Source organism: Berghia stephanieae, chromosome 10, assembly GCF_034508935.2.
Source record: "Berghia stephanieae isolate SIO BIC M18660-M18661 chromosome 10, UCSD_Bste_1.3, whole genome shotgun sequence".
Taxonomy (NCBI): domain Eukaryota; kingdom Metazoa; phylum Mollusca; class Gastropoda; order Nudibranchia; family Aeolidiidae; genus Berghia; species Berghia stephanieae.
This window is the reverse complement of record NC_088369.1, coordinates 29,767,144-29,789,643: the sequence shown is the minus strand read 5'-3', so window position 1 is coordinate 29,789,643 and position 22,500 is coordinate 29,767,144. Positions and strand designations below refer to the sequence as shown.

The 22,500-nt window shown below is 36.6% G+C and overlaps 1 protein-coding gene across 5 annotated transcripts in view; it reads right to left on the bottom strand.

Annotated features, from left to right (window-relative positions):
• LOC144980949 (carbohydrate sulfotransferase 10-like) overlaps window positions 1–22,500 on the bottom strand; it is a 49,493-nt gene that overhangs the window by 5,215 nt on the left and 21,778 nt on the right. For all 5 annotated transcript variants that reach the window (XM_078928935.1, XM_078928936.1, XM_078928938.1 and 2 more), the window contains 2 exons: window positions 20,118–20,169; window positions 14,330–14,548 (listed from right to left, as the gene is read on the bottom strand). In XM_078928935.1, the coding sequence (XP_078785061.1) occupies window positions 14,330–14,548; window positions 20,118–20,169 (271 nt within the window). The remainder of the gene's footprint in view (window positions 1–14,329; window positions 14,549–20,117; window positions 20,170–22,500) is intronic.

Below are 22,500 nucleotides of genomic sequence, written 5' to 3'. Positions count from 1 at the left end.
GAGAGAGAGAGAGAGGGGGGAGATAATATATATATTATATCATATTGACTAACATAGAATGAAGATAGATAGACAGAGAGCGAGATAGAAAACAAAAACTTAGTTCGGGGAAGAGCCATTGTTGATGTTCAGTTTCTAGACACCAGCTATTTAGTATATTGACAAGTAATTATTCATGTTAAGTCAATAAAAACCCAGTCATCCGTAAAGTCAAAACAAGAGGAGGAATGAGGTTTGGGTGAGGGCGGGGGCAAGATAAACAAACCTAATTTAATAGTGCACGCTGCATTCTGATCGGTCATTGCCTAATTCATGATTGTGTCATTTCGTGAATGTGACTGAGAGAGAGAGAGAGAGAGAGAGAGAGAGAGAGAGAGAGAGAGAGAGAGAGAGAGAGAGAGAGAGAGAAGAGGGGGGGGGGTAGCAGTGTAGGCTTCAACCTCACTGTAGTCTGTAGTTCAATTCGTATTGAGAATGTATGTGTGTAGGGGGGGGGGGGTGGTAGTAGGTGTGTACGCGTGGGGGGAGGGGTACGAGGTGTTGTGTGCATAAGTGTGTGTTACAAGGTTCGTATATTACAAAAGTTTCCGATTTAATTTTGTCAAGACTCACCATTTCTGTAGTTAGTGTAATCCGTAATCCATCACAAATAATGAATAAAAGTCAATTGAATCGTTCTATCACTATTATGATTAGTTCTGAGTCAGGGAAGTAATATTATGCTTCGGTTTTATAGTATGCATCTCTATAAGTTGGAATCTAGTTTCTAAAAGTTATATTTATAGTTATCTGATACTTATATTGATATCCTAAATAATAAAATAAATGGATTATATTGTTATATATTTCAGGTATTTGTCATGTTATCGATAAAACTCCACTAATTAAAGAAATCAATTATCACATACCATGCCAGAAAAATACAAGAGAAGTCAAGCAGATTATTTATTTATTTTAAAGGGATATTGACTTTGACCTTTCATTGCTTTCTAAACATTTTTCTTTGATCAAGAACTATGAGTGCATATTTAAAGTTTGCTTCATGATGATGCCATTTCTAAACATTTACTCTTAGTTATAAAGTTTCAATTACCAGTCACCACCAGTGGATATCTCTCATCCTTGAACTCTGGGTTGTAAGGTTCATACCATTTTCAGTTTTCAATTTGTCTTAGACTCACTCTCATCAATTTCGTTAGTTAGCGTAATCCATAATTCACTTTTTTATGATAGTATGATAGTTTACCAATAATGATAAAACTCCCCAAATTAAAGAAATCAATTATCACATACAACTGTCAATTACAGAAAAATGCGAGAGAAGTCAAGGAGATTAAATACCTATTGAAAAAGGAAATTGACTTTCTAAACAAGCGTATGTTTTTCTCTGATCTTGTAATAACTCACTTCAAGAATATTTCAATGTTAATAGGAATCAGAGCATGATAATGATTACCTTAAGCACAGTTGCACATCGTGTAATCCACTGAAATATATCAATTATAATAATTCCATTTAAAAACGAATGACACACAACCGCTTGCTTTGAAAGTTGACAAACTAAAGAGGCAAATTAAATGCATATTGTTTTATACTTCTGTTCTCACAAACAGGCATGCCAGATGGTCGGAGTTCTTCGAAGCCAATTTAGACTGCAAAAGTGACCAAATAGAACCTCATGTGGCCAAACACGCCAAACACTCTGACCTCCTTAAAAGACATCGATTTTTATTTTTTTATCGACTAACCTAGGAAAAGACTTGTTTTATTTTTTAAAAAGAAAATTTTAATAAATAATAATATATACGCGATTCTCCGTGTGTCTATTTTGATCATACGCGTGGCCATCTGGCAGCACTACTCACACACAAAATATGACTTAACGTCTTGACACTTCTTCCTAGTAAAATAGCAGTATTCTACTCGTTGCCTTTCCGTTTCATGCTGCAACTTGTAGATATGTGTGAAATTTGACCGTTTTTGTGTGGGAAATACTACCTTCGTAGTACATAGCAGTATCTTAACTGTAGCCATTACTTTAAAGACAGTATTGTCGGGAGAACGGACGTCTTACTCTTGAGCCGGTCAGTTAAGGAATTTCTTTGATGACGTAAAAGTGACATCACTTCCCCACCCGATGGGGAAACGGCTGGGGGAAAGACGAGAAAGGAATGCCTTTGATTGTCACCAACATCTGCATATCATTAAAGCCTGACGACAGGGGTACTGTTATATAGGAAAAAACGAACGGCCCCGTAGAATTGAGTAAGAGGGCGGGGATCTGTCCTGTATATGAAGTCCTAGGGTTAGCACCTCACGGTGAGAGGCAGCCACATCTTTCGGGATGGCCAGAATCCTATTTGGTAACCCCGTTCATGTCTAGTTCACATATGGCTGGCTGGCGAAACTATGTGGACAGATTCAAAGATGAGGAAAGTCTCTCCTCAAAAGTATACACATCTGTCGGCGGAAAAGGCGTACGATCCAGGTATCAGGACAACGGCTTGAAAGGCGAGAGGTGGAAAGGCGTCGTTTTATGCCTGGGGCGCATCAGACTGAAATGATTAGCGGCCATAACCGTCTGGAAGGCAAAGGTAAATAACCCACGTACTCCTTTGCCACAAAACCTACACATGATGACAAATAAAAGAATAACAGAACCCGACCGAGCTGGGCTCCTCCAGAGCCACCAGGGTCAAATTTCCTGGGGAAGGAAGTATCCAGACAGGAAGGACATCAAGAGATGACGAAGTCAGCCGAAACCTGCAAAGGAGGTTGACTTCCTAGGCGGATGAACCAAACTGTTCTGTTGAGGCTTTATTTGGAACGGATGGCAAAGCAGAAAACGGGAAAGTAGAGAATGGAGAAAGAAAAAGAAAAACAAAAACAAAAGAAGAAAACGCACCATCACAATGGTCACATGGAATATTCGAACATTACTTTAACAAAGAAAACTCCATTTGCTTACGAAAGAACTTGAACATCAAGGCATAAATATCACAGGAATATGTGAATGTCGATGGAAGGGCAGTGGGCATTTCAACCACGAAGAACACCTTTTCATATACAGCGGGGGAAACAAGGGACAGGCAGGAGTTGCTATAATCCTTGACCGCCAAGCTAAAATAGTCTGATAAGCTACATCCCTGTTTATGAAAGAATACTTGTTATGCGCCTAGATACGAAACCAGTAACAGCGACCATCATACAGGTCTATGCTCCAACGTCAACACATAACGAGGAAGAAATTGAAATTTTCTACGACCAGTTACAATCAGTAAAAGAAGAAGTAAAACCTCGAGATGCCCTCATTATCACGGGGGACTTTAATGCAAAAGTTGGTGAGGGTGCCAACAAGGACAGAGGATTAGGCCCACACGGTGTTGAAAATACTCAAACCAATCTAATTGTTACCTCCCTTATTTGGTGCCTTGCGCATGACTGTAGAGTAGTGGGCGGAAGGGTAGACCGGCAATCGGCCATTGTTGTTTTTTTGGATGGAATGTTGATTATTATCAAGCATTAAAATTCTGAAACTAGCTGACTCGTTGTTGTTTTATGTGTTGTAACACATTTATTATATGGTGCCGAAAACGCGGGAAGCATGGGCGTTTAGATTCTTCAGTCGTGGGACTAATTTGAAAGGTGAATTACTTTGTTAATCATCATGACAGATGGATGCATTTTCATAACATTGATTCATTGATCGACGGCTCGAGTCACTTGAGTGAGGAAGTAGAAATTGACTTTCCATCCGGAATTTAGGATTGAGATTAATCCTTTCTTGTCTTTATTTATATATTTTTATCTCATGACAGAGATGAACATGTATTGAATGTATCGTTTAATATTCGGGAATTCGATTATTCTGGATCGCATGACCGAGATCACAGCTTTCTACAACTTAGGCCTACCAACATGCACCACGAGAAATAATGTGGAGGCGAGTAGATTTTATTCCAATTTGAGTTGAAGTATCGCTATCAAGACTGATAGATAGACGTCTGCTGGTGATCGTCTGTATCTAATATTGTCATTCTTATTAAAGTATTCACCATTTCACGTGTATTCTTAAATTATTTCGTATAATATTCTTGTACTCATTTACGACATGGAAGCAGCGAAGAAGACCAGGACCGCCACGAAAGCCAGATTAACCATTGCGGCTAATCGCTTCCAACACATTACTTTAGATTCTTCCGAACAACAAATAACTCAGTGTATTGAAAGTATAGAGGAAAAATTGCTTGCTTATGATGAGACCCAAAGTGAATTTGAGAAACTTTTAGATACAAGTGACTTAGAGGAAGAGATTGGACAAAGTGAAATATTTAGAGAAGAAAAAGTTGGTGCATTAGTTAAAGCGAAGGAACTTTTAGCTGCAAAGAACATTAGTATTAAATACAGTAATGAAGAACAATTCATCCCATCCCAATCCGTTTTACCTCAGGTCAGACTACCCCAACTAGAACTACCCAAGTTTGGTGGAGATCACACCCAATGGCAGTCCTACTGGGATAAGTTTTCTGCCATTGTCCATAACACCAATTTACCCATTGTCAGTAAATTTACATACTTACAAGCAACCCTCAAAGGTGAAGCACTGGCCTTAGTTCAGGGGCTAGCGCTTACAGAAGCAAATTATGAAGCGGCGAGGGAAATTCTAGAAAAACGTTTCGGACGAAAAGAAAGAATAGTGTTCAGCCACATTCAAAAGCTACTAAATTTGTCGATTACTGGGAAGAATACAAATGATCTGTGGAATTTATACGACAAGTTACAGACGAACATAAGAAGTCTCGAGGCATTTGATATAACGGGAGACACATACGGTGTCATTTTGACCCCTCTGGTCCTACATAAGCTACCCGAAAATATTCGTTTGGAATGGGCTAGACAAGGAGATGGAAGGAAGAGTGACCTGGAAGCCCTTCTCACTTTTCTACACAACGAAATTCTCAGGCGGGAGCGTTCTCAAACCTTCCGTAGTGATCAACCCTCGCCCAGAGTTTATCACAGAGCACGGGGGAGATTCACAACAGCCTCTGCTCTTCGTTCTGGTAATGATGCCAGAAGCACCACGACTACGACCTGCAATGTGTGCGGCAAAGGACATGCCACACTGAAATGCTACTCTTGGATAAAGATGGACCCGGCTACCAGAAAGTCTCAGTGTTTTAGTAAGGGACTGTGTTTTCTGTGTTTCGGTATGCATAAGGTAAAGGACTGTAAGTCCATGAGTAAATGCCATTCGTGTTCGGGACGACATCATACGTTGTTATTTTTAGAACCACAAGGTAAAAGTGGCGATAATAACCAAACGAGAGAAGGCGAAGGTTCGCATACCATGTGTGTGAAGGCACAAACCAGAATGATGGGACACACGTCGTCAAAAACAGCAGTATTGCAGACTGCTACGGTCACAGTCTGGAACTACAACAAAGGCCATGGACAGGCAACGATTTTATTCGACAGTGGCTCGGACAGAAGTTATATAAGAAAATCTTTAATTAAGGATTTAGGACTGAAGTCGGTTGGAATTGGAAAGGAAAATGTTTCTGTTGCTCTTTTCGGACAATCCAAGCCCAACAAGCCCCAGATTAGAGATAAATTTAAACTGTGTTTAAAAACCACTTCTGGTGAAATACAGGAAATGATTGTCACTGAGTCACCAGAGATCTGTGCTCCAATTCGTAAGCACAAATTGCCGCAAGATGTTGCCACCAAAATAAAGACCAAAGGGCTAAAACTGGTGGATGGATCACTGGTGAATCATGACAGTCAAGTCCACATTGATATATTGATAGGATTAGATCACCTTTGGCAATTTGTAAAGCCTAGTGTTTGTCATATCACGAAATATCTACATGCACAGGAAACGTTGTTTGGATGGATGCTTTCAGGCTCCTTTGAGGGAAATTCTAGAAAAACGTTTCGGACGAAAAGAAAGAATAGTGTTCAGCCACATTCAAAAGCTACTGAATTTGTCGATTACTGGGAAGAATACAAATGATCTGTGGAATTTATACGACAAGTTACAGACGAACATAAGAAGTCTCGAGGCATTTGATATAACGGGAGACACATACGGTGTCATTTTGACCCCTCTGGTCCTACATAAGCTCAGCTTCTGTGCATGTCAGATATTCCTGTTGTCATCAAATTTGGAATTTAGACACTATTGGTATTAGAGAAAATATTGATCATCATTGTAATACTGACTCTAAGGTTCTTACTGAGTTCAATGAATCTGTCAGGTTTGAGGAAGGCAGATATGTCGTGCATCTTCCATGGAAGGCAGATCACAAAGAAAAACTGAATGCAAACATGTCGCAGGCGGTGAAGAGGTCGAACACTCTCATGAAACGATTGGGTAGGGACCCATCACTCGAGACAGGTTATAATGAGGTCATTCAGGACATGGAAAGGAATGGCATTGTCAATGAGATTCCAGTGGATCAAATGATTACTTCGAACCCGGTGTTTTATTTACCGCATAGACCTGTGGTTAGAGAGGACAGTACAACTACTAAAATAAGGCTTGTTTTCGATGCCTCAACAAAGGGTTCGAACGGTATATCTCTTAATGATTGCATGGAAACTGGACCAAATCTCCTCCCAAACTTGACAGAAATCATGTTACGCTTCCGAATGTGGAAGTATGGGCTGACGGCTGACATCTCTAAAGCCTTTCTTCAGATCAAAATTGTCAAAGAAGACCTAAATGTGCATAGATTTATCTGGGATGTAAGGGGACAGAGAAGGGTAATGAGATTCGATCGTGTCATTTTCGGTAACGCAAGTAGCCCGTTTCTCCTGAATGCCACGATTCAATGTCATTTGAGAAAGTTTGAACCGTCAAGGGTAGTGAATGAACTCATAGATAATTTGTATGTTGATGACTAGTTGTCTGGCGCTGACACAGAGGAAAAACTTGAGCAAATGGCAAGTTTGGCAAGTGAAATAATGACTGAAAAGGGGAAGTTTTCCTCTCAGTAAATGGGGAGCAAGCTCTTCATCTGTGTCACTTGCTAGAAAGAGTTGTTTTGATTTTGAGAATGGTTCAGCCATAATTACTCCAACCATTAAGATCCTTGGCATGCACTGGGATGCCAATGAAGACTATTTCTTTTTTCGAGCCGACCCAAGCTTGGTAGAAAATATCCAATACACGAAACGCTTGGTTCTGAGCTTCATTGCCAGAATATATGATCCTTTGGAATTCTTGAACCCCTTCACTGTTTTGATAAAGATCATGTTCCAAGATTTGTGGCGTATGGGATTGCAGTGGGATGATCCTCTGCCGTATGAGTTACAGAACAAAATGTCAGCCTGGGCAAATGGGTTAAGTGACATCAGTAAGTGGAAAGTTCCGCGTTGTTTCTCTGTTTACTCATGGGGAGGTTGCAGTGACATGAAATTACTTTGTTTTTCTGATGCTTCAGAAAGGGAGTATGGGTGTTGTATTTACTTGGAGGTACATGAGAAGGAATGTAAGAAAATTTCTTTGGTTGTCTCTAGAGCTCGAGTTGCTCGGTTGAAGAAAATAACTTTACCTAGATTGGAATTGTTAGGAGCATTGCTTGTTGCTAGATTACTTTCCTTTGTTAAAAATGCATTGAAGTTACCTTTTGATATTGCTTATTCATGATTTACTGATTCTAATATTGTTTTGCATTGGATCAAGGCTGATCCACAGAGATGGAAACAATTTGTAAGAAACCGAGTCACAGAGATACAAACTCTGACAAGCCCTTCGAACTGGAGTCACATTTCTGGGAAAAAGAACCCGGCTGATCTATTGACCCGTGGTGTCTCTGCTAATAAGCTCACGAATTCTGTTGAATGGCTCCAATGTGTTGAAAACCTAGAGATTATGGATTCGAACACTGATAACGGGTCCAATGATGAAAGGATTTCCCATGAAGAAGAAGTGCATTTGGAAAGAGTGCGCTCATGTCAGCCTGCTCTACTCACTTTGCAACAACAAACGCAAGAGCAGGGCATAGATTTTGAAAGGTTTAGTCAATACCCCAAAATCATCAAGGTCATTGGATGGGTCTTAAGATTCATTAACAACCTGAAATCCTCAGTTTCCTCAAACGAACTGAACACACTACCAGTTCTAAAGTCTGATGAACTAAAAGGGGCAAATGTTCATGTACTAAAGCTTGTACAGAGAGAAAGTTATCACGAAGAGATAAATTGTCTCATTGATGGGAAGGTGATACCCAAGAAATCGCCACTTCACAAACTATCCCCTATCCTTGATGAAGACGGGTTATTGAGAGTGTCTGGTAGATTAGAAATGTCTAGAGATTACACGTTTGATGAAAAACACCCCATTGTACTCCCTAAATGCCATTTTTCATTATTGCTTGTTAGATTTCAACATGTGCTGTTAAAGCACGCAGGAGTAGCGACTTTGCTAACTTCCCTAAGAAACAATTATTGGATATTCAGTTTGAGAGTGCTTGCTAAGAATGTGTGTAAAAGATGTGTGATTTGTCAAAGACACGACTCTAGACCGTGTAACCAGACTGTTGCCCCTTTGCCATCTGACAGGATCAGTAGATCGAACCCATTTTCTATAGTGGGAGTGGATCATGCATGTCCTGTTTATTGTTCAGACATGTGTGAAAAGAAGTATTACATTTTACTGTTCACTTGTGGGGTCATAAGGGCTATACATCTTGAACTTGTACCATCGCTCTCACTAGCTGACTTCTTGTTGGCATATAGACGATTTGTAGCTAGAAGAGGGATCCCTGCTGTAATCTACTCTGATAATGCTAAAACCTTCATAGCTGCTAGCGAATGTCTTGTCAAACAATTTGGGCCTGCTGCGCCCTCATGGAAGTTTAGTATTCCTTTAGCTTTAGGACAATAAGTGGGAGAGACTAGTGAGGTCAACTAAATCTGCGTTGAGAAAATCAGTAGGAAGAAATCTTGTGAATCTAGCTGAGTTAGAAACACTACTGGTTGAGATAGAAGCTTGTGTGAACTCTAGACCATTAACTTACGCGGAGGAACACAGTGGGCCGCTGACTCCTTCACATTTCTTGGTGGGCAGAAATTCTCCATTCAGTACTGTACGAGCTGGGATTGGGCCACAAAATGAAGAGTTTTGTTTTCTTGATAATGAGCGTAGACTTGTTTTAGAGAAGTTTTGGTGCATTTGGAGTGAAGATTATGTGAGAAATCTCCCATCCTTGGGGAATGGGAAAAGTAAAGATGGTCTTGAAAAGGGATCCATTGTGCTCGTTAGGGAGGAAAATAAACCTCAGCAAGGACGGTTTGGTCAGAGCAGCCACGATTCGGACTGAAAGGGGAGATTTGTTAAGAGCTGTCAAAAGGCTTCATAAGCTTGAAGTTTCAGAAACAGTCTCAAATAAAGAACCCGAAACGACCGTTGGTGCCCGGTCTAAGAGTGGTAGATTGATTAGACCTCCAACTATGTTAAATTTGTAACTTGTTATATCATAGTCATTGGCTTATGTAACATTTTCTTCGCCAGTTTTATCGGATGATGAATGACCTTATTTTAATTTTTTTTTAAATTTTAATTCTAAAGATTCTTTTGATTTGATTTGGATGTTTGATATTACTTGTTTAAGTTTGATATCTGAGTGAATATGATGATGCTTTATGTGTCTTAATAACTACACGTATCATGTAGGTTGACTCAATTTAAATGCCTTGTTTAATTATATTATGATCATGATAGTCAATGGGACCAATTAGGACCCCGAGCTTAAAAGATAAATGCAAATTCATTTTCTTTTCTCCATATTTTGCTAATTTCCACTTTCTCTTGGGTAGAAATCCCTCTTTTTATGTATGGACAATAAGGTGAGATATTCATTTAATGCATTACTATTAACTTTACGATCACTTATGCACTCAATTTGTGTACTATTACTATTATTCTTATGATTTCATGTTATTATTCCCATGTCAATTCGCTGTTATGATTTATTTGTTTGCGAAGTACTTTTACCTTATAAGAATGGGTTAATGAGTGGATTAATGACAAAGTGCAAACCTCATTTGATTATCAATTCCCAAGCTTCATGTCTTGGTTCCTACTATGCTGGCCTATTGATGGCACAGGCCAGGGGCGGGGAGTGTTGAAAATACTCAAACCAATCTAATTGTTACCTCCCTTATTTGGTGCCTTGCGCATGACTGTAGAGTAGTGGGCGGAAGGGTAGACCGCAATCGGCCATTGTTGTTTTTTTTTTTTGGATGGAACGTTGATTATTATCAAGCATTAAAATTCTGAAACTAGCTGACTCGTTGTTGTTTTATGTGTTGTAACACATTTATTATACACGGTCTAAGTACATAAAAATGACTCGGGGGAACACCTTCACACAACCCAACAATCTCATGATTCTCAACACCTGGTTCAAACGACACGTTAGAAGGTAATACACCTGGACCTCACCGGATGGACTCACAAAGATCCAGATAGACTATATTTTAACCAGTAAAAAGTGGTTTACAAGTTTTACTGATCGCATAACAAAACCAGGCGCATACTGTGATACCGACCATATCCTTCTGACAGCAAAATTTAAGATGAAAGGTTTTAGACAGAGAAAAACAGAAGCACATGTGATCCGATATGACACAGATAAAGTAAAAAATCCAGAAACAAAAGCCAGGTTTGTTGCCGAAACAGAAAACCGATCTGAGGCCCTCTGTGACATCCAAGATGAAAAAAACACCACAAGATCTATGGATAGATATGAGGAATATATATCATGAAACAGCAGCTTCTATCCTTGGACGATAACGAAAGAAAAAGACAAGCCCATGGATAAGCGAAGAATTTATCAATCTGGCTAACAGTAAAATAGAAGCCAGAATTAAAGGACAAATGGAAGAATACAAAAAACTGAAAGTACATGTCAAAAAACAAATCAATGTCGTAACATAAATCTATTTGATCGTTGCAATATGTCAAAGGAAATGTATGATAAAATCAATACACTGAAACAAAAACAGCTCAAGCCTAACCAATTAACAATAAAAGACTCTCAAGGACAGATCCTAAATTAATCATGATGTGATGGAAGGAGTATGGAAATAAAATCACATCAAGCGAAGGACATAAACTTTCAAAATAACATAGAACCAAAAGAGCCAGCACCAGTGATACACGAAATAGAAAAGACTGTATCAAAACTAAAGAATGGTAAATCTCCGGGATTGGACGGCATCCCAGCAGAACTTACAAAAGCGAATGGAGAACATGAGGTGAAGATCCTACACTCATTATACTGCAAGATCTGGGAGACATGTCAATGACCAGGGGAATGGAAACAACAAGAAATTGTAATGCCACATAAATCAGGAGAAACACAACAATTACAGAACCATAGCACTAGAAAAATGATGCTCTATGTCATCCCAGAAAGATTAAAAGTTAAAATAGAATCAAAACTAGCAGAGGAACAGGCATGTTTCAGACCAGGAAGAGGTACTGGAGACATGCTCTGCGCACTTTAAGTCATCATAGAAAAACTAAATGAAATTCACAAAGAAGCATACATCATCTTTATAGATTACAGCAAAGCGTTTGACAGTGTTGAACATGAACAACTTTTTCAGACTCTACACAACATGGGTTTCCCATCACATCTTGTTGCCCTCATACAATCCTTATATACAAACCAAGAAGTTAGAATTCGCTGCAACAGCAAACACACAGAATGTTTCACAATAGGAGCAAGTGTGAGACAATGTTGCATTCTGTAACCACACCTATTCAGCACATACACTGAACAAATAATGAGAGAAGCCGCTGCTGAAAATTTTGGAATTAAAATAGGAGGTCTAAAAATATCAAATCTCAGATATGCAGATTACATCGCAATCCTTACTAACAACCACACAAAAGCAACAACTTTCATTAATGATCTAAACAACGCAGGTGAGCTCAAAGGCCTGAAACTAAATACCAAGAAGACAAAATACATGCAAATTGGAGAAGTTAAATATCAAGTCATACTCATTAAAAGCGAAGAGATCGAAGGTGTGTCTCATTTTAAATATTTGGGATCCACTAAAACGCTAAATGGCCATTGCTCGATGGATATAAATAACAGAATTGCGATGGCAAAAAAAAAGAATGACCTCTCTAATTAATATGTGGAAAGACAAATCCATAGGACAAAATTTGGAAATAAAATTAGTAAAAGTATTGGTGTGGACAGTGATGACCTACGGCACAGAAGGATGGACCCTAAAAGACAAAGACATGAAACGTATAATCTCTGCTGAAATTTGGTTTTACAGAAGGATGATGAGGATAAGCTGCTGGAGGGGAAAAAGAACAAATAAAAACATATTGGAAGAGCTGGAAGTCATGCCAGAGCTATTACATAATCAAAAGGAGAAAACTCAGTTTTTTCAGTTATGTATTTCGAAGCCCATGCACGCGGACGAAATATGTGATACAGGGGAAAATGGAGGGCAAACGAGGAAGGGGAAGACCTAGGCCTACCTATATAAAAACATCATAGAATGGACAGAGACGAATGGAAGGGAAATATATGATACCGTCAACAGACGAAGAGAATTGGCGGACTTTTGTTATCACAAAGTGCGGGCAGCCAACGTCAATGAGGACGACGCTGGATAGTGAGTGAGTGAGTGAGTGAGTGAGGGAGGCAATGAGCGGACTTAGAAGATGATGAAGAAACAGACAGTAGAGGTATATGAGAACACTTTCTGTCAAGATTTGGGGTGCACTGGAAGGAGAGGGGGAGTTGGTACCTGTACTAAATGAATATCCACCTGCCGTATGATGGTGATTATATGTGGTTGCAATATATATTGGTGGTTGAGGCAGTAATATAAGAAGTACAGAAAGTATAGTTGCGATCGTAATATGGCAGATGAATGGTGCCGCCACACCTTCTACTCTTCCGGTTCCGAACTGGTTGTAAAATCGACGCTCTTAGCTTGCTTTCAAACCTGTTTTTTCACCTAAATTTATATTTTCGGACATAAAAACATTGATGTCATCTTAGTCGCCGATAAGTTTTCTTTCTGTTTCACCTACTTTCCGACTGAAAAACGAATGGAAAATGTTGTCTTTTCATGCGTAATACCCGCGATTTTGTAAAATTGTAAGTGGTGGCCCTAATTTCGACACTATCTAGGAAAAGGCGGTGGTTTTGAGATTCGGAAAGTTTTGATTTATTAAAAGTAAGTATCCTTTTCTTCAAGATATGTTTTCTGTTCGATCGATGTCATATGGCTTGCATTTCAGTCTGGAATCTAATCAAAAACAGACTAAAACACACTTTCTACACACTGTTTAACATAAGCGTTCATCTAATGAAGTGGATGATCATTTCAACACACATTGTCCGGTTAAATTTAACAACATCTGCAGAAACAGCAGCGTCTCAGATAGATGAGGTGTCAAAGCTATTAGTATTTCTTTTTATCAATGCATATCTGTAAATGTGAACCACTCCTCTATTCGGCGTTATATCGGAATGAAGCATGTTTCAAAATTGAATGTAAAGGAAGAACAGACGACAGAAAAACAAAACCTGAGCATAAAGTAGTCCTTCAGAGTCAATAGGCCCATGGAACCGGAGTTTATCCCGGTGTCTATAGTGCGCAACGGACAATATCAATTTACTTGATATCCTTTGGATGGGACACCAGTCTAACGCAAAGTACTTTCCGCCAGATTTATCAGACCCAGCTACCCAATCACTGCTGGGTGGACAGGGGGATCAGAAATCTCGACTGCACCCGGGATCGATCACGGTCCCTTTGCGTGTGAAGCGAGTGTTCTACCAAATGAGCTAGCGGGACCCCCGAGCCTAAAGTAGGTTATAAAATAAAACAAAACAAAATCTGCATCCATTCTCCCTATTGGGCAAAATAAATTCAAATCAACTTTTGTGATTTCAATTTCAAAATCAATGTTTCACGTTGACACAACACCGCATTGCGATAGCGTGTTATAAACGTATCTATTTACAATTAAATTACAAAGAAGAAGAAGAAGAAGAAGAAGAAGAAGAAGAAGAAGAAGAAGAAGAAGAAGAAGAAGAAGAAGAAGAAGAAGAAGAAGAAGAATGAAGAAGAAGAAGAAGAAGAAGAAGAAGAAGAAGAAGAAGAAGAAGAAGAAGAAGAAGAAGAAGAAGAAGAAGAAGAAGAAGAAGAAGAAGAAGAAGTACTTAAGGACAAACTGATTTTATGTCATGATTTATCATATTGGTGACTTGAACTTAAAAATAAAATATATTGAAATAATGCTGAGGGAAAAGAGCAGTGGATTTTTTTTTAGCCTTACCTTGTGAAAAATGACGAAGCTACTTTACCTACGAGACAAAAAAACAATTTTGTTTTGGTAGATATCATGGGCTTATTTCTAAAGCTTGGTTCTCTCTTAATGCCAGGCCAGTCTTTGAGCCAAATTTCGGAGTTCTTCTTTTCCCGACATGCCTTTACAGTGTTCTCTTGTCTCTTTGTGTATTCATAATCGTCTTTGTCATGTGTGGATAATTGAACACTGAGGGACAAAGAGAATCAAATATCCTTATTGAATATAGTCAAAGTAAGAATAAAAGTAATATCATAACACCCCTCTACAAATCGTCTTAGTAAATAAACCACGTCAATAATAATGCATATTGACCACTAATCTTCATCTCGCACCAAAATGAACTTGTATTGAGTTGGATTACCCTAACTTGTTACGTCACTTAATATAATAAAAACAAAGTAGAGTAGTATGCAACAGTCTGATGTTTTTTTGCGTAATGATACCTTAAATTAAAATAAAATCTACTTCTAATCTTGACTTTACTTGAAAATCATATTCACTCTTCTATTTTTATATTTACTGACTTTAACGATTGATTTTATAGGAAAGTGTTAACTGGTTTGTTATAAAACAGTTTATGGCCATAAATATTGAATATTTCGTTCCCACATATATAGCCCGGACTCATCCCTCGGTCCAAAAATCCATTAAAACGTCATAAACTGCATATTGACATAGCTATTAAAGCAAACTTATCTTAATAATAATAATGATAATAATAATAATAATAATAATAATAATAATAATAATAATAATAATAATAATAATAATAATAATAATAATAATATAATAATAATAATAATAATAATGATAATAATAATAATAATAATAATAATAATAATAATAATAATAATAATAATAATAATAATAATAATAATAATAATAATAATAATAATACTTTATTCATCTATTGTAAATTTTTTTGTACAGACGTGTTGAACAGACATGATAATAAGCTAGTAAATAACTATGTGGTAAAAGTATGGATATTGTGAAAGTAACAAAATGGGTAAATGAATTTGCATATTGAGAATTATAAATTCGTGGAAATAAGTTAAGATCAGTGACAAAAATTGGAATATATATATATATATATATATATATATATATATATATATATATATATATATATATATATATATATATATATATATAATCAATATATAAAATGGAATAAAATGCAATGATATTAGATTATTTTTTGTATACGATCAAAATTGTATAAGCTTAAGTAAGGTCAATTCCTTAAAATTATTTCTACTTTAAAAACCTGTTTAATATTAATTGTCTTATAAATTAAATCATATAGACGTTATAAATTAGTGTAAATACGTCTAGATCTGTTCTAAAAATATATAATTATGGAACGAATATTTGCCCATTGCGTATGTTTATGTTGTTTAAATTAAATTATCAATAAAGGGTCTCATTTAACTAAATACTACTATTTTACGTTAAGATAAGAGTGTCTACTATTGCACAACAAAAGCGAGAGAGAAACATGCATATAGTAACAAAAAGATACAATGCGCTAGTTGGGCATCATCTTATGACATCATCTAATGACATCATCTAATGGCATCATCTAATAACATCATTTAATAACATTGGGAACTCCAATGAGTGTCAAGTCAATTTAGAATACCAATTAGGAATTGTTATAAATTCGAATGAAAGAAGGTAAAACGATTTTCGATGTCTTTCATTTTTTGTTCGTGCGGAGATCAGGCGACCACTCCTATCCGATCTCAAGATAGAGATGTTCAAGGGATGGTCGCTAACTTCAAGAATTGTACAGAATTTCATAAAGGTAGATTTTTCTACAAGTTCATCGAAATCCCCAATGTCATTTGTTGATTTCTGGGCCATCTTTATTAGTCTGTTTAACTCTTTCTTATTTACTGCAAGGAAGTTGCCTTCCCAAGCCGCAATGCAAAATGTGATAACACTTTCCATGATTAATCTGTAGAATAAAGTACAGAGAGTTTTATCTATTTTGAATTGCTTTAATTTGAAAAGAAAATATATACGTTTATTAAATTTTGTGTTCACTTTGTTAACATGTTCAGTCCACAGCAACTTGTCATCAATTGTCACGCCCAGGTATTTATAGGAATGAACCTAATCTACTGAGTGGCCCTTTAACCTGACTGGTTCAATCGGTTCTTTACTTTCCTAAGGTCAATAACTAACTCCTTTGTCTGACTTACATTAAGCTCGAGGTGGTTATCATCACACAATGACACAAACCTATCCATTTCAGTTTTATATGCCTCCTCGTTGCCATTAGCGATAAGACCTTGAAGTGCAAATCAGCAAATTTTATAAGAGGAACGCTTGGATCTTGCCTTCGACAGTCGTTTGTGTATACTGTGAAAAGTATCGGGGATAATACTCAGCCCTAAGGGGCTCAGGTGTTGGTTGTCTTTTTTGTGGACGTGTTGTCACCAACCTGGACGTATTGTATACCATGTTAGTCAGAAATTCAAGAATCCAAGCAATAATACGGCTACACATACCCAAGGTTAACATTTTTTGTACAAGTAACTAAGGTTGCATGGTATTAAAGGCGGAGGGAATATCTGCGTAAAGTAATCTACAATAGCTCCAGGTGTGATCAAGGTGCTCCTAGATGTTGAGAAACAACAAAATAGCACCTTCCACTGTTCTTCCGAGCCGGTAGGCAAATTGGTGACCGTCAGCATGTGGCACAAATTGATTTCGTAACCTAGAGAGGACGAGTCGCTAAAATGTTTTCATGATAATTGAAGTCAATGCAACTGGTCTCAAGTCGTTCATTGAGTTTATTTTATATTGTTTTCGGGGACAGGTTTAATTTCGGAAGTTTTCCTAATGTGGGGGATAGAGGTACAATGGATAGACATGTTGAAAATATATGTGTAAACGGAACACAATTGTTGTGAACATTCTTTTAGAATTTTTCCTTTTATGCCGTCAGTCGGCTGCTTTTCTTTCATTTAATTACGAAAATGCGACTTGTAATTCAATCATGGACGTGTTATCTACATTATCAAATCTACAGTAAAATTCGTTTAATTTATCAAGTCCGAAAGTATAAGGCACAACTGTTGGTTTTGGTGTATAATTAACAGCTGATTTCAGTCCATGCCAAGTGTTTCTAATGTTGCCAGATGAGAAGATTTTCTGGATTTTAATTTTGTATTTATTTTTGCATTTGATGGTTTCTTTCTTTATTTCTAATCGTTTTAGTTTTAGGTTTTCTTTGTCACCATGAGTGCATAAAAAATTTCTTCTTATTCATCAGGCATTTTAAATTTTTTGTTACCCATGCATGGTTTATTATTGGGGGAGAGGGTTAATTCTTTTTTTTTGGACATACAATCTCCTCACAATACTTGACATACTCAGTCACACAGTCATTCAACTCATCCACACTATCACACTAGTCGATAAAAAAAAACAAAACACTCCACTCAGTACTGTCAAACATCCACGCAACCTTCACAAATCTCTTCATCCCAAACTTGGAAATCTTTTTTTTTATTGGCTTCGTTCTTTTAAACACATGGCGGTGCTTGGGGAGTAACAAAAGCATGCAGTGGTCCGAGATAGCAAGCGGAGCACGAGACAAACACGTATAACAATGATCAATATTTACAACAAAAAAAACAAGTCCATTGTCTTGTTGTCTCGTGTGTAGCAGTTGACATATTGTGTGAATCCGGGAAACGAAAAGTTTCTACAGTGATTATAATCACCCGTCAATATGGTGACTTTAACTTGTCCTGGACCTCCTTGTTTAGTATGCCCCTGGCTTCCTTCTCGTCCGCTGATGGTGGGATGTAGACAGTACTAAACACCACGTTTGTGAATTCCCGAGACAAATAGAAAGGCCTGATATTTAATATCAGTAGTTCACTATTTTTGTCACAGTAGACATTCCTTATAGTAGTATTGTTGGGCTGGCACCAATTGTTGTTAATGTAGGTGCACACCCCACCCCCTGTCTGTTTGTGTGCGCGTTATTTCTGTCGGCCGGAAAAAGTGTAAAATTGTTAATCTCAAAACACGACGATGGAATTTTACTTGAAAGCCAGGTTTCTGTCAATGAGATAATGGATGCCTGGCGGTATTCATTAACGATTTAACACAGAGAGAAGAGTTCATCATGTTTGTTTTTAATAGATCTGACATTGACATTGACATTGACTACAACACACGGAAGGTATGGTCTGTGAATCGTAGAAATCATCCATACCGTGAATCATTGGCAATGGCCAACCCATCAACTCGTTCATAGATAAAATAATATTCCCTTCATTCATCTCAAAGGGGAAATTTGTTTTTAGGGCCTATTTCAAGGGAAGACTGGTATAACTCAGGCGTCATCCGCAGTGCAGCGCCGCAAATTGAGCTTGGGCGAGGTGACTTGCTCAAGGCTACACAGCGAAGCGGCGGGTGATCGAACTCTGTACCTTTCGGGTACGAAGCAACAACCGTACCGCTGAGCCCCCCCCCCCCCCCCCCGCAAACGATATGATGTGAAAGTAAATTTTAGAGTAATGACCACAGAGAATGTTTTTCTCTACCTACGTTTACAGATCGTTCTGAAGGCATCAAAGTAGTTGTGGAGAGACATAATATATTATAAAGTGAGTAGGCTATATTACTAAACATTCGACAAAATTGAATAGGTAATAGACCTCGTTCTATGTATTTTAGCGCCAGTTAATCCAGACTTGAAATTTTCTTTTTTTACGGCCAGATATATGCCACAAACGGGATTCAAACCCACAAGTAGAGAATGATGTAGACAATTAGGAAATAAAGGTTAAGTATTTGATCAATAGCTTTATTTACTCTCGAGCTCACCATTATTGAAAATCGAACAAATTTGTTCAATTTTCCATTCATTTGAAATGAAAACAAGTAAAATTCGGTTAATGTCACAGCCTCCTGAAAATATTGAAAAGAATATATCATATTGAAAGTAGTCTTTGTTGTATATGAATGGTGTATCAACTGGTCAGTACAATTGTCCGATAAATCTTAATGAAATCCAGTCACTGTTAAGTGATGTTATGACACTATTTAAATACCCCCCACCCCCTTTCCCATTCCCATTTGATCATACAACATCCAGTTCGATTTGTTTTTAGTACAGCAGATGATGTGAGAAGTATGGCTTAGTGGAAAATGTATTACATAATAACTAGCCCTGAAAGAACAAGGACTTGACCTTTCCTTTTGGGGAATGCAAATAGCAGGCGAGGCTTGATAAAGCACTTTCAGCACGTTTAGTGAATGTTGTGCTATATAAATGCTTTAGTTTTTGTTGTTGTTTTTTTTTTTGGGGGGGGGGGGGGGTTGGGGTTTTTTTTAAGCAGGTGGTACTACCTCCTATTTAAAACCCGTTGATCAATCCTCTGACGAGGCATCGGAGTTTAAATCGTCGTAAAAAGCCTGATACGCATAGCTCTGATGTAGACATGAAAGGTTTGATCAGCGGATTGGCGATACCGCCACTTCGGAGGTTTGATCGTTAAAAGCTTTTTCATTTAGATTGTGTTTCCCAAAAACTCGAATTAAAAACTTTCAGAACTTTTGGGACATCCTCCAAATGAACACTTGGAGGTTATCAACGAAGTCCTTGATGTTACGTCCATTCATACAAGGCCTGTTTCTGATAACATTCCTAACAAACTGTACAATTTGGATATATTTTAATAGAGATGACAATATTATTTCGTCGAAATAGATAGAGTAGTCTTACCTTTGATTAGATTTCGTCTCCTTTAAAACAACAACGTGTTCAATGGAATTAGCTGTGACAACAAAAAGGCAATATGTTAGTTTCGTCTTATTGTTTTGTTCTTCTATGATGATGATGATGATGATGATGATGATGATAATGGTGATGATGTTTACTATAATATTGATAATAAACATACCTCTATATTTCAAATCTCGTCATTTACTTTCAAAATGTTGTTATATCGTTTTTTATTACCTACATAATATAAAGATATATTTACACGGAATTCATTATTATCTATTTTACATTTTATTGCTATATCTACACATTATATTCTGATCCTATAGGTACATATTTTACATACTATTGATTTAATATTATAGATGCACTTTTATTTACAAAATATACAATGTAAAATGATGATTTACAACGCTTATTTATACCATCCTGTAATTTACGTTTGTTTATCTGATTTCCTTATAAAATTAAATAAACGTTATCTGTTTAATTATTCATTATTTGTTTGAATTCTTTTTGTCAATTAATAAAAATAATCTATATCAAAATGACAAATAATGTCATTATTCTCTGACTGTGATTGAAGACATTAATTAAAATTAAGTGAATTTGTGTTATGACTGTCATGACCTTTCAATCACTTTAATCTTGCTCTTGTTTTAATAGAAATTTATGTTTTCACAATTGAATTATTGTGATTTTATAGAAGGAACAAAATTGACGTCACTCTGCTTCACAAATATATTAAGTTCTCCATGTGGAGTCGTCGCCTTATATCTATAAAAACAAAGACAACACGTCACCTTAATTCATTTTTGCCACATGGTGTTCGAATTTTCAACGCGCAACTGTGATTTAAATTAAATACTATCTTTTAAAAATACACACACAAGTTCGGGCTAAAGGCCAGAGGTATGGCCTATCTCAATTTATCATATTAATAAATTGATAAAGTGTTGCTATTGGTTCTTGGTTGTAATTTTTTACATATTCGCTCCATTACTACATGTCGAGCACTTTTCGTACCATATTTGTATCAAACACGATTCAATATATATATATATATATATATATATATTATATATATATATATGTGTGTGTGTGTGTGTGTGTGTGTGTGTGTGTATACATTGTCGCCATACATTTTTGTGCATGCCACGTCTGTAAACGAATTTCCATTTTTTTTTGTATGAATAAGGTATATTATTATTATTATTATTATTATTATTATTATTATTATTATTATTATTATTATTATTATTATTATTATTATTATTATTATTATTATTATTATTATTATTATTATTATTATTATTATTATCATTATTATTATTATTATTATTTTATTATTATTATTATTATTATTATTATTATTATTATTATTATTATTATTATTATTATTATTATTATTATTATTATTATTATTTGTTGTTGTTGTTGTTGTTGTTGTTTTAGACAGTATTTTTTATGAATAACTCTCACTAAATTGTATCAGACTATAAACAAAGTTACAAATAGTTTTGTGTGTAGGTACGTTTTATCCGGCTGGCGGATGTTGTGAGTATTTTACCTTAACACATCACATTAATATCGCCTATATCATAATGTGACAATGTATCTTATCTTTTACTAGACTGTGATAGTGAGCATGTATTTTTAAAATGATGTCTTTAAAAAAAAAACCAACAATTTTTCTGTACTTTATTTCAGATTTATTTAAATCAGTTTATATATATCGTGAACTGCTTCATCCGAATAAAATGAGAGTCAGGGACCATTGTTTTTTGGTTTTGTCTAAAACGCCAAAATTATTGACTAATTGTCACCAAGTGAGTTAAAATTCACTTTTCATGACAGGCAAAGTCGACATATAATATGTTAACTGAGATGTGATTATACATAATTGATGCTTCCAGCTTAATGTTCACGTGGCCTCTTGTTGCTGTGACAGTCAAGCAAGGACATGAATACTTTTTTTTGCTTTAATCTTTTGATATGAGTCCCGGGTAATTCAATCAACTTCTTTCAGGTTACCCCACATTTACAGGGTTACCATAATTAAGCATCTCAGTTCATTGCATCATCTTCCTCCGTACCCTATCCATCCATCTAGTCTTTGGGCGTCCCTTTTTTCACTTTCCCTCTCATTGTATATCCAATATTTTCTTCCCCACGTACTCCCTCTTTTAACTTTTTCAAACCATTTCAATCTATCTTCTCTCATCTTTATCGATACATTCTTCGGTTCAGTCAACCTTTGAATCTGTTCATTTCTCACTTTATCTTTTCTTGTCCAGCCAAGTGACTATCTCAACATCCTCATTTCTGCAACCTCAATTTCTTAATCATGTTTCTTTGTCGTAGCTGCTCTCTTTAATCCATA